This window comes from Chelonia mydas, chromosome 11, assembly GCF_015237465.2.
Source record: "Chelonia mydas isolate rCheMyd1 chromosome 11, rCheMyd1.pri.v2, whole genome shotgun sequence".
Classification (NCBI taxonomy): domain Eukaryota; kingdom Metazoa; phylum Chordata; order Testudines; family Cheloniidae; genus Chelonia; species Chelonia mydas.
Window position 1 is genome coordinate 31447969 of NC_051251.2, and position 17706 is coordinate 31465674.

Sequence of the window (17706 nt, forward strand, 5' to 3'; positions counted from 1 at the left end):
GGGCCACACAGGAGCAGATGGAACTCTAGCCCCACCCTCTGCTCCCCGTCTCCCTCTTCCCCCCTGAGGCCCTGCCTCCACCCCAACCGGAACCCTGTGGAAGGGTGGTGAGCAATATCCCCCCTCCCCAGGCAGAGCTAGCTGAGCGCTGCTTGCCCAAGCAGCACACTGAGCTGGGTCATGGTCCTCCCCCCTCGCCCACCCCATGCTGGACCAAGGGCCCCCCCACCTGGCATGGCACTCAACTAAGGGTCCCCCACTTGGCATTGGAGCAGGCCCCTCTCTCTCCCCTATCCCTTGCCCCCTGCAGCATGGAGCTCATCCAAGCCCCTTCTCCCTTTCCCCCTTGCCAGCATGAGGCTGGCATGAGCCACTTGCCAAAGCCCCCCTTCCCAGGGCTGGCCCGAGCCCCACCACTCACCCCGATGACCTTTTTTGGCAAAACTGGGCATTTGTCCCGTTTGCTCTTTCCAACTGATCACCAGTTGGAAAGAGCAAACGGGACAAATGCCCAGTTTTGCCAAAAAAGGTCAGGACACTTGGGGCCAAAACAGGATGTATGGTTACCCTAGGCCAGGGGTCCCCAAACTTTTCCAGTCATGCCCTCCCCCCTACTCAGTCCATGCCCCCTCTGGCCCCGGAGGTAGGGCCTGCAGTCAAGAACTGAGTGGGGGTGTGGCCAAGAGCAGAGCCACAGCTCGGGCTGGGGGCAGGGCAGAGCAGAGCTGGGAGTAGGGCTAGGCCCTTCTGCGCACCACTGAATGTTCCTCCATGCCCCCCCAGGGCAGTGCACCCAGTTTGGGGACCAGTGCCCTAGGCTGTAGTAAGAGCTGCCCAGGGAGCCCAGGCAGCTGTGGGGAGCCCCAGACCCTGCACCTGCCTTGGGCAAGCAGCTGGGGTGCCTGAGAGCAGCCCCTGGCCTGCATCACTGCCTCTCAGGGTGTCCAGGGCTCCCCACAGTGGCCCAGGCTCCCATGGCTGGGAGGGATGTGGGCCCCCCCGCAGTGTTCTGTGCCCCAGGCCCCAATATATCTTAATCCACCGCTGTATACCTTTGATTATTCCTTCTTAAATGTAATACTTCACACTAGTCTTCACTGAATTTCATCTTGTTGAATTGAGATCAATTCTCCAGTTTGTCAAGGTCCTTTTGAATTCTAGTCCTGGCCTCCAAAGTGCTAGCAACCCCTCTCAGCTTGGTGTAATCCCCACATTTTATAAACTACTCTCCACCTCCATTATCCAAGTCATTAATGAAAATATTGACTAATAGCAGACCCAGGAACCAACTAGATATGCCCTCCCAGTTTACAGCAACCACTGACAACTAATCTTTGAGTACAGTCTTTCAACATCTAGGCCACATTTCCCTAGTTTGCTTTTGAGAAGGTCATGTGGAACCTTGTCAAAAGCCTTACCAAATAAAATAAAATAAATCCCCCAGCTCTTTCATATCTACTGCTTTCTCCCTATCCACTAGGCCAGTAACCCTGACAAAAAGGGAAATCAGACTGGTGTAACTATAAGTGGCAACTTCAGGGGTGCTGTTGGAAAAGTGGAGTGGGACAGGACCTGGGGGTCAAGCACCCCCCAGTACTTTGGAAAGTCAGCTCTGTGGGTATGACATGCTTTTTTCTAGAGAAATCCACATTGGCTATTCCTTATAGCACTATTATCCTTCAGATGATTACAAACTGAGTTTAATAATTATTCTGGTATCTTTCTAGGTATCAAAGTTAGGCTGAATTACTCGGGTCCTCTTCACTCCCCTTTTTAAATATGGTTACTATATTTGCCCTGTCTGTATATTTAAGGTTTGTCTAAATTGAGGGATCCATCCTCCAAAGTCCTGATCGCTTCAGCTCTAATCTAGCAAAGCACTAACTCCCATGCTTAACTTTAAGTGCATGTAGCCACAAGTTAGTGTTTTGCTGTGTAGGCATCAGAGTGCTCAGCACCGTCCAAGATAAAGTACAGATGAAGTATATTCTTGGAGTTATTCTGAACATAATGGAAGAGACAGTTCCCTCCCCAAATACTCTAGTCTAGATAGACCAAACAATACTTTAGATACATGTAATGAAATAGATTACCAGGAATTGGATTTCTACATTTATAGTGCTGCTATTAAAAAAAGTGTTATATGGTGGATTAGCATTAAAGAGCTTCACAGAAGTGGGTTTTCAGTAGGGATTTGCATGAAAGGGTGATTGCTTGGTACACCAGGAGAAGGAGAGAGTTCCAGGTGTAAAAGCAGCATGGAAGAAAGCATCAAGATGAGAGAGAGAAGGATAACAAGGAAGCTAATATGCAGAAGCTTTGAGTAAGGAGGAAAGAAGAGCACAGAAGTAACCTAGAATGAGGTTACATACAGTTTGAAAGAGAGGACCAGTGGCATTATACTGCAGGGATGCTTGATCTTTTCAAGAAGGCGAAGGAACATTAAGCACGATGTTGAGCACAATTTTACTACATCTCATAGGATCAGGATTTAGTTAAGTCACCTTGCTCAACAACTTTGTAGAACTGCATTGTCTATGGTAGCAAAACTGGTCCTGTAATTCACCACTGGCAATAGGAATAGTGGAAGCATTAGTATAGCCAGGGCTCAGGTGTTTTTACCACCACACCAACTAACCCTGTTCACAGGGCCAGAATATAAAACTCCCATTGACTCCAAAGGACTTTGGATCAGACATAGAATTTGCTATCAAAACTGTTTCTCAGTATTAAAAACCTAGGAGAATGCCAAAGAGAGATTAGTATATTTATTAATATTTACCTGCATGAAGCAATTGATTTACATGATAAAGCAGTTAACCTGCAGTAATTTAACTGCAATATTTTTAAAATAGCTATCAAAACATCCATTAGTTTATATAATGATGCACATTTTACAAATAATCTTTTATTAACAAATAAAAATAATAAACAAGCAATTTTCATAAACATTTTAGGTAAGACCATGTTAACACTGCCATTGAGAAACACTTAAACAATCCTAAAGTCACATGGCTTTTTTTTTTTAATTAAAGCCATTTGCCACATCAGAATACTTGGTGTAGTTTATGTAATATTGATAAAACATCTGAGACGGGTGCATTGGCACCACCTGTAAAGCCAGTGGAGTCTAAAAACACATTCAATAGCACATTTTGATATAGAACAATTAAAGCAGCCCAGAATGAGTTATTCAGCAGTTCCATCTGAAAATTGCCACTTCTGGGCATGTTAGTTAAATCACTGTTGTGAAACAAAGTGTCACTGGATCCTACCTAAAGGGTACTGCACCGAGAATGAAAGTATATAGGATGAAATTCAATAAGGAAAAGTGCATAGTACTCCACTTGGGAAGTTGGTTACTATACTTGAGGGATCCATCCTCCAAAGTTGCACACATACAAATGAGAAATATGAGCTGTAGCTCATGAAAGCTTATGCTCAAATAAATTTGTTAGTCTCTAAGGTGCCACAAGTACTCCTTTTCTTTTAACCTAGGAAGGAGTACTGCAGAAAGATCTGGCAGTTATAGTGGATCACAAGCTAACTATGAGTCAGTGTAAGACTGTTGCTAAATAACTATAAAAAACCCACGCACCCCGCAAACATCGTTCTGGGATGAATTATCAGGAGTGTTGTAAGCAAACACAAGTAGTAATTCTTCCACTCTACTCCACACTGATTAGGCCTCAACTGGAGTATTGTGTCCAGTTTAGTCTGGAGAACAGAAGACTGTGAAAGGGGACATAACAGTTATCAAGTACATAAAAGGTTGTTACAAGGAGGAAGGAGGAAAAAAAAAAATGTTCTCCTTAACCTCAGAGGATAGAACAAGAAGCAGTGGGTTTAAATTGCAGTAAAGGCAGTTTAGGTTGAACATTAGGAAAAACTTCCTGTCAGGGTAGTTAAGCACTGGAACAAATTGCCTCGGGAGGTTGTGGAATCGCCATCATTGGAGATTAAGAAGAGCAGGTTAGACAAACACCTGTCAGGGATGGTCTAGATAATAATCAGTCCTGCCTTGAGTGCAGGGGACTGGACTAGAAGACCTCTTGAGGTCCCTTCCAGTCAACCCCTTGAGATCCCTTCTAGTCCTATGATTGTTTTATGCTGTAATAAGTTTTGTTATTCCTGATGAACACATTTTTGTTGATTTGTGTACATAGCAGCATTTGGTGACAACAAAATGGAACACCTAACTGAATGAATGCATACTCCTCTCTGCTACCACACTGTTAGTTACATAATTTTTATGGCTGAGGTTAGGTTTCCAGGAGTGGTAAATAAGAAAACTTATAGCTAGAATCCAATTTTCTTTTTGCAGCTTCCATGTTAAGGCTCATAGCTTGGACTTCTGTATCCCTGGCCTAATGGGAAGAATTTTGGCATTTGGTAATTTACTCACTATAGCTTAAATTTATACACCACAATATAAAACTAGATCTTAACAAGCAGATAGGTAGGTTTGTGGACATATTGGGAGCCACTGCAATTTGTAGAGGCTGCAATGGACCCTAGCACAACTTTGCCTATGAAGAGTTACTGCTGCCTGTGCTCTCCAAAATTGATTATATCCTGCTGCTGAGTGTATTTTCTTAAAGTTATTATAAGGTTGGAACTGGGAATAACTTTAGGCCAAGATAGTTGCTAATTACCCTCTTTCCTCATTTAGGATCATACTTGGCTCTTAATTCTGCCTCAGATCTTCTCACTGGAATACCCACTTTGGGTACTGAACAACCCTGCTTAGTTGGCTGCAGTAATAAACAGCATCCTACCGTGTGTTGAGTAACTATGCTCAGCACCTTGTAGGATCAAGAGCCAAATGCTCAAAACTGATGCTTTAACAAAGCAATGGAGAAGAAAAAACTAAAAAGGTGAACGTAATTATTTGACAGTATCCAGACCATTCCTCCCCCCCTCCAACTATCATAGTTAAAGAGTAATATGGTAAACAAACAAAGTTATACCTATATTAAAGCATACTATTAAGTCATGCTGCTTTTTTGAATGAAAGCTGTGTTCTTTATAGTAAAAAATGATCTGACTGACAAGTAACAAAATGTCACCTTACTGCTAGGACATTAGAACTGAGAAACAGGCCTTTTAACTGTATGAGAAATTTACTACATTTTAACCAATGGGATTGCAGAAAACAAATGAACTCAAGTCGATTGTATCACTATTGGGATTGTGACACTGAGCAATTCAAACAAACATCAACTAATAGACTTTTAATAACTATTTTGATATCAAAACGTTTCTACTTAATCATACACATCTAAATGATTTATCTTGCAGATGCTCATTTGGTCAGCTTTCTTTCCATGAGGTTCACACTCTCTCCAACTAATCAAAGTCCTGTAACCTCAGCATCTGAATGAGATTACTGATAAAATAGGTAAAGATTAAAAAAAAATCCAGAAAAGTACAGTACAGTTTGAGGGTCACTGATGTTTATCTCCATAATCCAACATTTCACAGATTAGGCCCTCTGCTTCTGCAGTTCCCACTACTCTACCAATAGCCAAAGGTGCTCCTCTGCACTCATCCAGGTAAGAGGATCCCAAATATAAGAGTAGTAGCTCAAAATTAAAGCTAGGCATGGTAGAATTTTGAAAGTATTGAGAACCTCTGTGAAAAAGCTAGACTAATTTGGACAGGATAAATTAAGCAGGAGAAATTAAGCAGAAACTCATTAATGACTGGAAAGGTAGGAGGATAACAGCACCAATAAAGCAGTCACCAGATATCAATGAACTAAACTGCTCATCCAAAAGACTGGAAGACCCAGAGAATACTTTTAAGAGACCAGATTTAAGAGCCATAGGAATCCCAGACTTCAGAAGGAACAAATGACATCAAATTCTTCTAGGACTTACTAGTGAATGCACTGGAGACAGAGTCCTCTGTTAATGATATTGAGATTAAGCAAGTATATCATGCTTTTACGTATGGGCGGTAGGTATAATAGGCCAGAAGAGGCTCAGCCTGGTTGTAGGATTTTGGGGGGAAGTTTTTGATTGATTATGCCCCATGCAGGTTCCAGGGTGAATGAGGAGGCAGTATGTGCTACACAGTGGTTCTCACACTTTTTTACTGGTGACGCCTTTCACATAGCAAGCCTCTGAGTGCGACCCACCCCCCTTTATAAATTAAAAACACTTTTTACTGTATTTAACACCATTATAAATGCTGGAGGCAAAGCGGGGTTGGGGTGGAGGTTGACACTCGCAACCCCCCATGTAATAACCTCGCAAGCCCCTGAGGGCTCCCGACCCCCAGTTTGAGAACCCCTGTGCTGCTGCCTCATCAGCTGCCCCAGAACCTGCATGGAGCATAGCAAAAGTGTCTTCTGGAGAAGAGAAACGCACGCATTTCTCTGGGTGGCTTGGCATCTGGGGAGAGGAGGCATGGCTGCAGCTGGCCCTGGATGCCTCTGGGGTGGGGTGGGGGGGGGGGGGGAAGAGGGTTTGGGGCTCCTGCGGGGCTCCATACTTTTACACCCAAGTCAAATCCTGGGAAAGGCATAACAAAAACCAAAGGAAGATGAAGCCAGACAAATTCAAATTAGAAATTATGAACAAATTTTTGACAGCAAATTTGATTAACCACTGGAAGAGACTACCAAGGGAAATGTAGATTCTCTTCCTCTTGATGTTTTCACATCAACACTGGATACCTTTTGGGAAGATATGCTTTAGGAAACAAGTTATTGGGCTCAATACAGAGGTAATTAGTGAAATTTAATGACTTGTGATGTACAGAAGGTCAAAGTCGATGATCTAATGGTCCCTTCTACCCTTACTTTGTATGAATCTGTGGCTAAGAACAGGTCTGAAATTATTGTGCTTCACTGATAAAGAAAATGATCTTTAACATGCTTTCAAATCTGGCAGGATCTCACCAAATAATTTGCCATTCTCCATCTTCCCATTACTACCAAAACCAGCTTGGACAGACTCAATCCCCTGTTCTTGAAATAGGCTGGATGGAAACTAGCTCACTACAGGTACAGTGTAGAGTCACTGTAAGCAAGACCGTGCTTCTCCCCCTTGGAAGCCCCAGCACAAGTGATATGCTGGGATGGCCCATAAAGCATGGGACTTCAAGGATTTTCAGCTGCCCCACAACTAGTTTATATTAGGTGTTGCAGCTGTTCTTGGAGTCACTCAGAATTGAAAGGAGGCAAAGATAGCTCATGGGCAAAGTGGTATAAAAGCCATTCTCTCTGTGTTGTGCTGCTCACGAGGCACAGCACAGAACTAACCCCCCAATCATTGTGAATTCATGGCATATAGAGAAGAGATTGAGAATTATAGTAATTACTATTACACAAAAAGTTGCATATTGAACTTGTATTTGGACCCCATTTTCCCCTACTGTAAGTGATGGGAGGGATTTTCCTTTAATAAATATTGAGAAACCACCTATTTAGAGCACTGGCTGACTTACATGACCAGTAAATGAGATTGACTTGTTCTGATCTCACTTACACTGGTGAAAATCAGAAACAGTTCCAAAGGAAGTTATACCAGTATAAAACCAGTGTCCTTGAGTTCAGAATCAAGCCCAAGGAGCATTCACCTGCAGGTCACAGGTTTTAATTTGGCCCATGTTACTAGTGCATGACAGAACCGATTACCTGAGGATTGCTTAGTAATTCATGTAAAATGAGTTGGTGGTTTCATTTCACAACTAGTCACTGCAAAGTATCCAACACAAAGTCACAGTTGAAAGCTTTACCAACCGTATAAGCAAAGTGGTCAAAGAATAAGTAGAACTGGAGACTGAATACCCCTCCTACACCTAGAGGTGATCCCCTCAGGTCAGAGTTGTGGTACATTGTAGGGAAGCTTGTACTGTCATTTCCCATATTGTAGCTCAGGCATGGGCAAACTACAGCCCAGGGGCCACATCTGGCACTTCAGATGTTTTAATCCAGCCCTCGAGCTCCCGTTGGGGAGCAGGGTCTGGGGCTTGCCCTACTTCATGTGTGCCATGGCTCCGCACGGCTCTTGGAAGCAGAGGCATGTCCCTACTCCAGCTCCTAAGCATAGGGGCAGCCAGGGGGCTCCACATGTTGCCCCCACCTCAAGTGCCACCTCCGCAGCTCCCATTGGCCAGGAAACATGGCCAATAGGAGCTGCAGGGGCAGTGCCTGTGGATGGGGCAGTATGCAGAGCTGCCTGGCCGCGCCTCTGCGTAGGAGCCAGAGGGGCAACATGCCACTGCTTCCAGGAGCTGCTTGAGGTAAGTGCCACCCAGAGCCTGCACCCCTAAACCCCTCCCGTGCCCCAACACTGATCCCCCTCTGTCCCAGCACAGAGCACCCTGCTGCACCCCAACACCTTATCCCCAGCCCCACCCCAGAGCCCGCACTCCCAGTTGGAGTCCCCAACCTCCACAACCTGCCTTCCCAGCCCAGAGCCCCCTCCTGCACCCTGAATGCCTAGTTTCTGGCCCCACTCCACAGCCTGCACCCCCCACCTGGAGCCCTCACCCCAACCCCAAATTTCATGAGCATTCATGGCCCACCATACAGTTTCCATACCCAGATGTAGCCCTCGGGCCACAAAGGTTGCCCACCCCTGCTGTAGCTGATCTGGGGGAAGAGAGAACTTCAGTTTCCAGCGGGGTCTTGTTAATACTTTCCAAGAGTGCCAGATTCACTCCTAATATTTTTAAAGTCACCTATTTTATATAAGATCAGAAGACAGTGAGCAGGCAACATGCTTAAAGATCTATGATAAATGCATTTTATCACATGATTTAGCTTCCCACATTATCAGCACCACAATTAATAGATCAAGATTAAAGTTATCATAGAGCAAAACATAGGTTGAAAGCTGGTTTACGTATATATTATATAAATAACACAGAAACTGAAGTCTAGCTGATTTCATAGACTGGCAATAACTCATCACAAAAGTTTGAGCTCACAGAAGAATCTTTACATTCACCTTACATAGGCAGGACAGTAACACAACAAAAAACTTAGTAGTCAGATAATGCTATGTATGGTCTGTTTAGGACCTATAAGACTGCAGTGATGCATGCTGCAGATATTATTTCTTTAGCAGGCACCATTTCCTTAGTAACTTGCTGGCCTTTGCTGACTCTACTAAAGGGTTGCCCTTTAATAGGAGCATTTTTCCCAGCATACTTTTCTCAGGCTGCCCCTTTAAATTTGGAAGAGTCAAGCAGCTGTAAAAAGAAAAGGAGGACTTGTGGCACCTTAGAGACTAACCAATTTATTTGAGCATGAGCTTTCGTGAGCTACAGCTCACTTCATCGGATGTAGTTCCAAAGTAGCCATTTTGTGACTAGTTGCTGCATCTCCCTGTCTTCCAGGTAGGAAGTATTCTTAACTCCTATTATATTTGCTCTTGCTCATGGCTAAATATATGGCCCATTCCAATATATCTATAGCTATGGACAGCCATTCTCTCACCAGGCCCACTTATACAACATACAGGAACAGCAGCTGCTCACCTGGAGCCAAGTCTAATGGGGGAGGGAGGGGAAGAGAGGGGGGGAGTTAGCGTTGAAATCAAGGCTGGGATTCACAGTTACCAGAAGGAGGAGGATGGATTTTTAGATGGTATATTAGGAGACCCCCACTCACCCCTACTTACTAGCAGAAATGGTCTGCGGCAAACTTCACTACTAGGGTGGGAGCTTTGGGGATTTTGCACCATGTTGTCAATGCGTTTCCTTTCCTCGCGCCTCACCTTTCCAGCGAGGCAGGCGAGTCTGACAATCACCAAGCCAGGGCAGGACTGCAGCGTGCTGGCTCTCGTGTAAATCCCTAGCAGTGCAGGTGCTTCTGCTTGAAAAAGCCTCCAGAGCGTGGAAAAGGACCTTACCCTACCCAGTTACCCTCCCCGTCCCACCGGCTCCCCTCCGCCCGGGGCCTTCCTTCTCCCCCAGTGACCTAGTGACTCCCGCTTCCCGCCCCCCTTCCGTCGCACACACCCGAGCCTCAAGGAACTGCAGCTCCGAGTCCAAGTCCTTCCACTCAGCCCCATCACAGCATCGGTAACCATAGAAACCTCAAGTAGCCGGCTCATTGGGTGGTTTAATATGAGGCAGTGACCAATAGGGTGCGGCCCTGAGCAGGGATCTTCCAATAACATTGCAGCACAAGGCAGGCCCGTGTGCTGACGTTCGTGGTGGGAGGAGGGACTAGGGAGACTAGGCTGAAAGGGGGTCGGGACTCGGCGGTGGCGGCGGCACCACCATGGAGACCCCGGGGTAGGGCCCGGCCCAGCGGGGAGGCTACAGCTGGGGCCCCTCCGCGCCTCCAGCCCTTGCCAGCGGTGTCATCTGCGCGGTGAGTGAGGCTCCGGGGACATGGGAGGCCTCGGGGGGCCACTCTAGGGTGGGGGGTACCCTGGGGCGGGGACCTGGCTCCGGATCAGAGGGGAGGCTGAGCCAGGAGGGAGCATAACCAGCTGTAGGGAGCCGAGGAGACAGGTTGAGTCTCCCTGAGGGGGTCGTGGCTCCCTGTCTCTCCCTTCACCCCCAGATCCCTTCCCCTCGAGGTCTCTGTCTTTTCACCCCTAACAACCCGTGCCCCCACTTGGCCACCCCCAGCCTCCCCCTTTTTGGTCTGTCTCTTTTCCATATCCCCCCCCCCCCCATCCTTTCCCCCCTTAGCCTGTCTCTTCCCGCACTAGTCTCGCTTCCCTCCCCCAGCCTTACCCATAGCCCCCCAGATCTTCTCCCCCCGTCCCCCAGGCCTGGCTCTTCGTCTGATCGCCCCCAAAACACCCCGCCTTTGGCCTGACTCCTTTCCCAAAACTCTCCCCCTAACGCCGTCTCCATTCTTAACCTCTATCGCCCAGACCTCTTCTCCCCCCGGCCCTCCCAAGCTCGTGTTTCCTTTCAGCCTTCCGTTTCCCTGTAAAATTGGCTTTGCTTGGGCTTAGGCTGTATGAACGCAGCCACCGTCTCCTCTAACCCCTTCCCCGCGCTAGGAGTCTAGGTGGCAGGCCCACGGAACTGCCCCTCTGCGGTCACGGAGCCCCGTGGGGAGGGGGCAGAAGGCTGCCTGCTTTTGCCGGCATGTTCCAGGAGTGCGACAAACAGGGCGCTTGCGGAGCGGAGTGCAGGGCGGATGAGAAGGCAGGTGTGCGGCTCTACCGTGTGTGGGGCGGGCGGAGGCGAGGGGGACACACGCTGTTTGTTCCTGGGGCTTTAGATTGTGCTGGAATGCGAGGAATGCGCCAGGGGAAGCGCGCACACAACCCGCTGCAACAGATCGCTCCTTGCCCAGCTCTCCTCCAATAGTCAAAGGTCACTAGAGCATCTACCCGGGAGCTAGCGAACCTCTCTGTGTTTCCATGCTGCAGAGAGGGCAGGAGCGGTAGCTGCTTGCCTTAATGCCTTCGGCATGGCATTGCACAGGTTCAGATTAGATTCTCGCTGCATTTCTCCGCGATGAGATCAGTTTGAAGGTTACTTGTCCCTCACCGCACCCGAGTTGAGCAAGGCTGGATATTCACTTCCTCGCCGTTATCAAGGGCCTTTGATTTCTGCGCCAAGTTTTTGCTGAAACATTTGTGTAATTGGTATTTAAATTGTTTGCTGTATGTTCCTAAACCGAGCTGCAGAAGCTTGGTGGTGGTAGCGGCGGGGGCGGGCGGGCGGGAGAAGAAAAATGTTCGTCGTGTGTGGTGTTGCCGCAACACACATTTCGCTATATGTTTTTGTTAATACTTGTGAACGGCGATCTAATCTGGAAAATATTTTTGTGCATGGATCCTTCTTGTTTAACATGAACTACCGCTCTTTATCATACTCAGCTTGTATTTATACTCTCACGTAATACGTAATGAAAAGGAACAGAGAGGCAGTGTTTTGCCAGAGATGGGACAGATAGAACGGTCTGGTACTGTTAAATTACAGGGCGTGTCAATTACCATCTGAAACAGAACAGAAACCCAGCAGGAGGCAACAATCGCCACCACGTCTTTCCCCGGATTTACATTTGTTAGCACCAGGGCAATTTTCATTCTGCTATTCAAACTGTCATAGCCATTTAAGTTGATATTTGTGAGGAAGTGATTTGGGAGTGATGGGGAGAGAAAAAGGGATTTAGAAAACTTTTAGAAAACAATAGTCCAGCTGTAGATAAAATAACAGAATACTAGTAATGGGTGTCTGTGCATAGTCTTGTGGTGATTATTTTCTGTCTGTGGCTTATTTTTCTCTGTCAGATCAAAGAAAATAATTACACAATGCTTAGCTAAAGAAACTGTAGTAGTTACTGATCAAGTCCAAGAACTATCGTGTAAACTGCTGCTTTGACAAACATTGTTTGAGACAGGTTTGTTAATAGGGCCCCATGATCAGGATATCAAGCTGAACTGTTAAATCTGTTTGAGGGTATTTTTTAAGCTATGGAAACAGCATTGTATTCCTCCACTGTGATTATTATACTGAACTGCCTTATGTCCACAAGCCATGAGGTGATCTGCAGTCACTGATTATGTATGTTGAATACAATTTAAAGCTTAGGTATGCTTTTGATATAACTAAATTTCAGATTGCACACCAGTACCCAAACCTTAAATGAAGAAAACTATCTAAGCCCTAAAATCCTCTACTGCTGGTGGTAGGAAGCACAGCTATGGGAATCTGGTAACTTGGCAGCCTTTTTGCTTGATCAGTAAGCAACACAAATAGGAGAAAAGTGACAAATCTTCAAAACAAGAGCATTTCTGGGTGACTGTAATGATACATGCAGCTGTTTTACAGCCAACACATTTGCCTCTGAGGATAGATTGAGTTTAGTAACTTGTTTGTGCATGGACATTTTGCTACAATCACACAAAAAGAATAAGGAAATTGGGAAACATGATTTAGCAGTCAACACGCCCATCCTGTCTGGAGGGAAGGTATTGAGAGGTGCAGAATAGGAAGAGTGAAAATGGATTTTAAAATTCTTGGATTCTGGGGTGTTTCATTGACCATAGAAATACTGGTTTGTGCAGAAAGTTGGAAATCCTAAATTGTGTACAGGAACATTGTATATATTTGTTCTCACAGGAACACTAATTTTCAGAAGCCAACTCTACTTTGATATAAAAATATGTACAATATCTTACTACAGTTGAAATATGTATGTAGCCCAGCGTAGATTAAGCCTTGTGTTGTCCTGCTAATTTTCCACTGCATATTCATTTTAAATAACAGTCCAAATGCACATGTGATATATAATTAAAAACGAAACTTTCTGTTTGCAGGGACAGGTGTGGCTTCAGAATAATAATACTTTATAGCTAGCTTTTGATTCTGCTGAAGGCTGTCACTCCTTTTATTAATCATTGTACAAGACTTGGGAAGGGCAGGGAGAATAAAGCTTTCTTGACTTATTGAATAGGTAGACTGTACACTTTTTGTCTTGGAAAGACATTGACATTTGGTGAATTTCTGATACCTCTGAAAATTAAAATATTGGAACTTAACTCTCAATTTTAACTGTATTTTTAAATTAGGAAACAAATGAAACTAAAATATCTATCTTTAAAAGTTCAATTAATACTGGTTCACTTTGATAAAATTGTAAGTGCTGTGTGACCATTGGAATATGCTACTAAAACTATTTTTGTTTGCATGTAGGTAGCATGAACAATATGCTGTGTATCTTCCAATCAAAGGTGAAGGGGGCAGAGGTTGTAGAGCATGGCCTCTGGCTTAAACAACTTCCAAATTCAACAGAAAATGAAAAGATAAGAGGTTTTTTGTTTGTTCCTCCTGACAGTAGAAGTTATATGCTTTAATCAAACTGGTACACTTTAAGGAAGTTTTCTGTTTGTTTGTTTTTGTTTTTTGTTGAGAAAATACATTTTATACGGGGATAGAATTCACCTCAGTTTTCTGATTGGAAATGTTACATACCTTGTGTGGCATTCTTTTGAAGCATAGCATTCTCATTTACTGCTCTGTGTGCTGCAGATGTATTTAAAAGGTAAAAGAAAAAAAGTAATATGATATAGTATTTTATTAATGTTCTAGCAGCTTCATATGTTGGCAAAATATTGACTTTTGTTGAAGTTAATTTTTAAAACTTGAAAATCGTATCTAATGTAACAAGTAGTTCTCTATTTTTACTTTGCCTATATTAGACAGTTATGAAAATTATGAGAATAAGCACCTCTACAGAACTTGTAAAAGAGCTGTGTTGTATGTTTTTAATGTGTGCTATATCAAATGATAGGCATAAAAAAACCCTGCATGTATTCTCTGAACTTTTGAGGAAAAAACTATGCATATTCACAACTTGAGTCATTCATAAGTGCTCTTTTGTTTCATTTTACTTGGATACAATTGAATGTTTCACCTCTCTTTTAATTAGGTATTATGCAGCAGATAGTACAGTTAACGGTGACACAATGTTATTGAGACTTGCATGTGGATTATTTAAACACGTTAGTACTTCACCAGTAATGAAGAGATCACAGAATATGAGACTTTTTCCAATAGCATCTCAGTAAAAGAAATCTGTTGTATTACTAAGTACAGAAGAATCAACTTCTGAGGCATGCCTCTGACATTCTGTTGTGACATTCTGTAATTATAAGAAGCACTGTGACTAGTCCAAGGAGCTTAGTGATCATAGTAGAGTGTATTGCTGTAGGCAGAATAAACATGTCCATGATCACTAGCTTTATTGCCAGGATATGCTTGTTATATGTGCTGAGAGAACAAAACGACCAACAACTGAATGGAATAGTAAGAGGGTCTGAGATTCTTGTTGGAAAAGTAGTAGGCATTTAGATACCTACTACTCAGTATTTTTTATTGTCCAAACAGGTCCCTCATTCTTCTTCCTCAGCTCCTTCCTACTGTACTTTATACCTACTGTTGCATTTAACTTCAGCCGTGTCTGTAGGAGAAAAGTTGAACTTTCTTAACTAAATAGATTTTAAAACTAGTTAAATTGGTGCAAACCGCTCACGTAGAAACAATTGAACTGGTTTAACCCTTGCTTATTTTCATTTGTATTATCATAGCGCCTAGGAACCCCTATCAATGTTCAGGACCTATTTTGCTAGGCAAATGGGTAAATAACAAAGAACACAGGCCCTTTCCCACAGAGTTCAGAACCAATGTGTCATGATACAACAGGTGGATGAAATAGAAAATGGAGTGGGAGGCTGAGGTAACAAAGAGTTTAGAACAGAAATCTCAGTTTGCCACTTACCTAACCACTGCAGGACAGGGAGTGCACTTATAAACATTATTGCAGAGGCAAGTTTTCCCCCTGCAGTGTTTCTTCCAAAATTACCTGTACTTCCAGGGCTCATAACATGATTTTGCAGACTGTTTCTTAATTTAATAATTTACTGACTGATGCTAAACCAGTTTAAGCCCATTCAAAGCACACCTAATAGAGGGTCTGCAGTTGTTTAACTACATCAATTTTTAAATGATCTAGATAAGGCAGTGCAACTGTGCATAAAGACGTAGCCTGAGACTGCAAGATCTCTGGGACCAGCCCTGATCTTCTATTGCGTACAGTGCCTACCACAGTTGACTCTCTGATTTTTGTTTGTGACCTGTAGTGACTAATATAATGCAAATTATCATAGTGAGGGCACACAGGAAACGTATGTGATGATTAACAGTTAATCATAGAGCATTACAGATTGAATAAACTGATTACTTTACTTAAACTGCAAAGCATTCCTTTAAACTTGTATCCAAACTTTACAGTGGAACTTCACATAACAAACTTGTTAAAATGTGTTCAGTAGGCTGGCAACACTAACAGGATAAATGTCTAGTAGGAAACTTGGTTAACTGCTTCAATGCCACATTAAATAGTATTTTCTGGGCAACATGTTGCAGTTTTGCTTCTAATCTTTTTTAAAAATCTTGTGATGTGGAGTCATTTGGTGACTTTTGACATGCTTTCCTACTTGAGATTTCTGAAAATAGAAGGTTATATTTCAGTTTTTGAATATTTGAAGAAAGTCCCTCACCCTTTAAATTCCAATCTGTTAGAGCAGGGGTGAGCAAACTATGGCCTGAGGGCCGCATCCGGCCCTTCAGACGTTTTAATCCGGCCGTAGAGCTCCCACTGGGGAGTGGGGTCCGGGGCTTGCCCCGCTCCAGTGCTCGAACGGGGTCGGGGGCTTTCTCCGCTCTGCTCATGCCGTAGCTCTGCATGGCTCCCAGTAGCTGCGACGTCTCCCCTCTGGCTCGTATGTGTAGGAGTAGCCAGGAGGTTCCACATGCTGTCCCCGCCCCAAGTGCTGCCCCTGCAATTCCCATAGGCCGGGAACCACGGCCAATGGGAGCTGCAGGGGAGGTTCCTGCGGATGGGGCAGCGTGCAGAGCCGCCTGGCCTCGCCTCCATGTAGGAGCCAGAGGAGGGACATGCTGCTGCTTCCGGGAGCTGTTTTGAGGTAAGCGCCGCTCGGAGCATGAACCCCTGACCCCCTCCTGCACCCCAGCCCTGATTCCCCCCCCCCCTTCCTGCCCTCCAAAATTCTCATCCCCAGCCTGACCCCAGAGCCTGCACTCCTGGTTGGAGCCCTCACCCCCTTCCCGTACCCCTCCCCAATCCTAGAGGCCCCTCCCACACTCTAAACACCTCATAACTGGCCCCACACCAGAGCCCTCACTCCCTCCTGCACCCCAACCCCCAATTTCATGAGCATTCATGGCCCACCATACAACTTCAATACCCAGATGTGGCCCTCAGGCCAAATGTTTTCCCACCTCTGTGTTAGTGGTACAACACTGAATTGCTTATTTACCAAGAAGTTTCTATACTTAGATTTGCCCTTGTACAAGATTTTAACTGTTAAATCTAAGAGTAAACTCTAAGGATAACTGTGGTATGTTCAAATATAAACAAGATGATCAGTCACACATCACCAAATGAACTTAGCTCATAATTCTTATAGCCCTGGTTGTAACAGGAACAGATATTTCTTTAAAAATACAAATGAATATTTAGCTGAAAAAGAAACTCTCCTTTCTAACTTTCAATTAGTTGTTTTACAGGACTTTTGTAAACACTGTATTGAAACACTTTGTTGGTAGTTTTTCTGTTCTTGAGGGCACTCCTCCTGGGGGAAAGGTGAGGGTGTCAAGCTGATATTAGTGTCATTTTTAGTTTTAAAAGTATGTCAATTACAATATTGACATAATATAGACTGAAAAGCCCTATTAACTCATCTTTCAATTTTATAAGTTTAATATAAAAATGCTAAAAGTGGAGTATTTGTGTTCCTTCATGTTTAAAACCCAAGTTGTGCTATTGTACACTGTATCTTTAAATACTACACATTACCAGGATCAGATAATTGTCATTTTCTCTGTTACTCGTGTTTCCTTGTGATGGATCCACTGCTCTGGACAGAAAACACTACCCATGGGTATTTTGATCTAGTCAAATTGGAAGGAGACAGTTCCTCTATCTTTGTGGAGGTGTGGGAAGTGGGGACCAGGACAGCTGAAATCTGAATCTGGCAGCCCTCTTCAGAGTGTCTATTCTGCTCTGTGCAAGCGGAGATTTCTTTGTGTGTGAGATATGAAAGCCTTTTGCAAAGAATTATTTCATCTGAAAAAGTATTTCTCTGTTTTTGTTTTTTCTTAGTAGTTTTCTCCTTTCCCCTCTAGTTTGGTCTCTATCTGGAAGAGAGAGGAGGTCTTTATACATTCATTTTGGGGACAGTTGAGGAC

At 44.2% G+C, this 17706-nt stretch overlaps 2 protein-coding genes across 10 annotated transcripts in view; one reads left to right on the forward strand and one right to left on the reverse strand.

Moving 5' to 3' along the window:
* The window catches only part of CCDC148 (coiled-coil domain containing 148), a 155187-nt gene extending 145317 nt beyond the window's left edge, over positions 1 to 9870 (reverse strand). Inside the window, exon 1 of the mRNA XM_037912823.2 lies at positions 9735 to 9870. The gene's annotated coding sequence lies outside the window, so the exon portion shown is untranslated. The remainder of the gene's footprint in view (positions 1 to 9734) is intronic.
* A 321-nt stretch (positions 9871 to 10191) lies between these two features.
* The window catches only part of PKP4 (plakophilin 4), a 246876-nt gene continuing 239361 nt past the window's right edge, over positions 10192 to 17706 (forward strand). For 4 of the 9 annotated variants that reach the window (XM_037912431.2, XM_037912434.2, XM_037912432.2 and 1 more), the window contains exon 1: positions 10192 to 10336. Coding sequence is in view for 2 of the 9 variants with exons in the window: in XM_043525200.1 (XP_043381135.1) it covers positions 11071 to 11134 (64 nt within the window). In the remaining 7 variants the exon portion in view is untranslated. Of the gene's footprint in view, positions 10337 to 10469; positions 11135 to 17706 lie in introns of those variants that run through there. The other 5 variants (XM_037912435.2, XM_043525202.1, XM_043525200.1 and 2 more) reach the window with 4 other exon arrangements.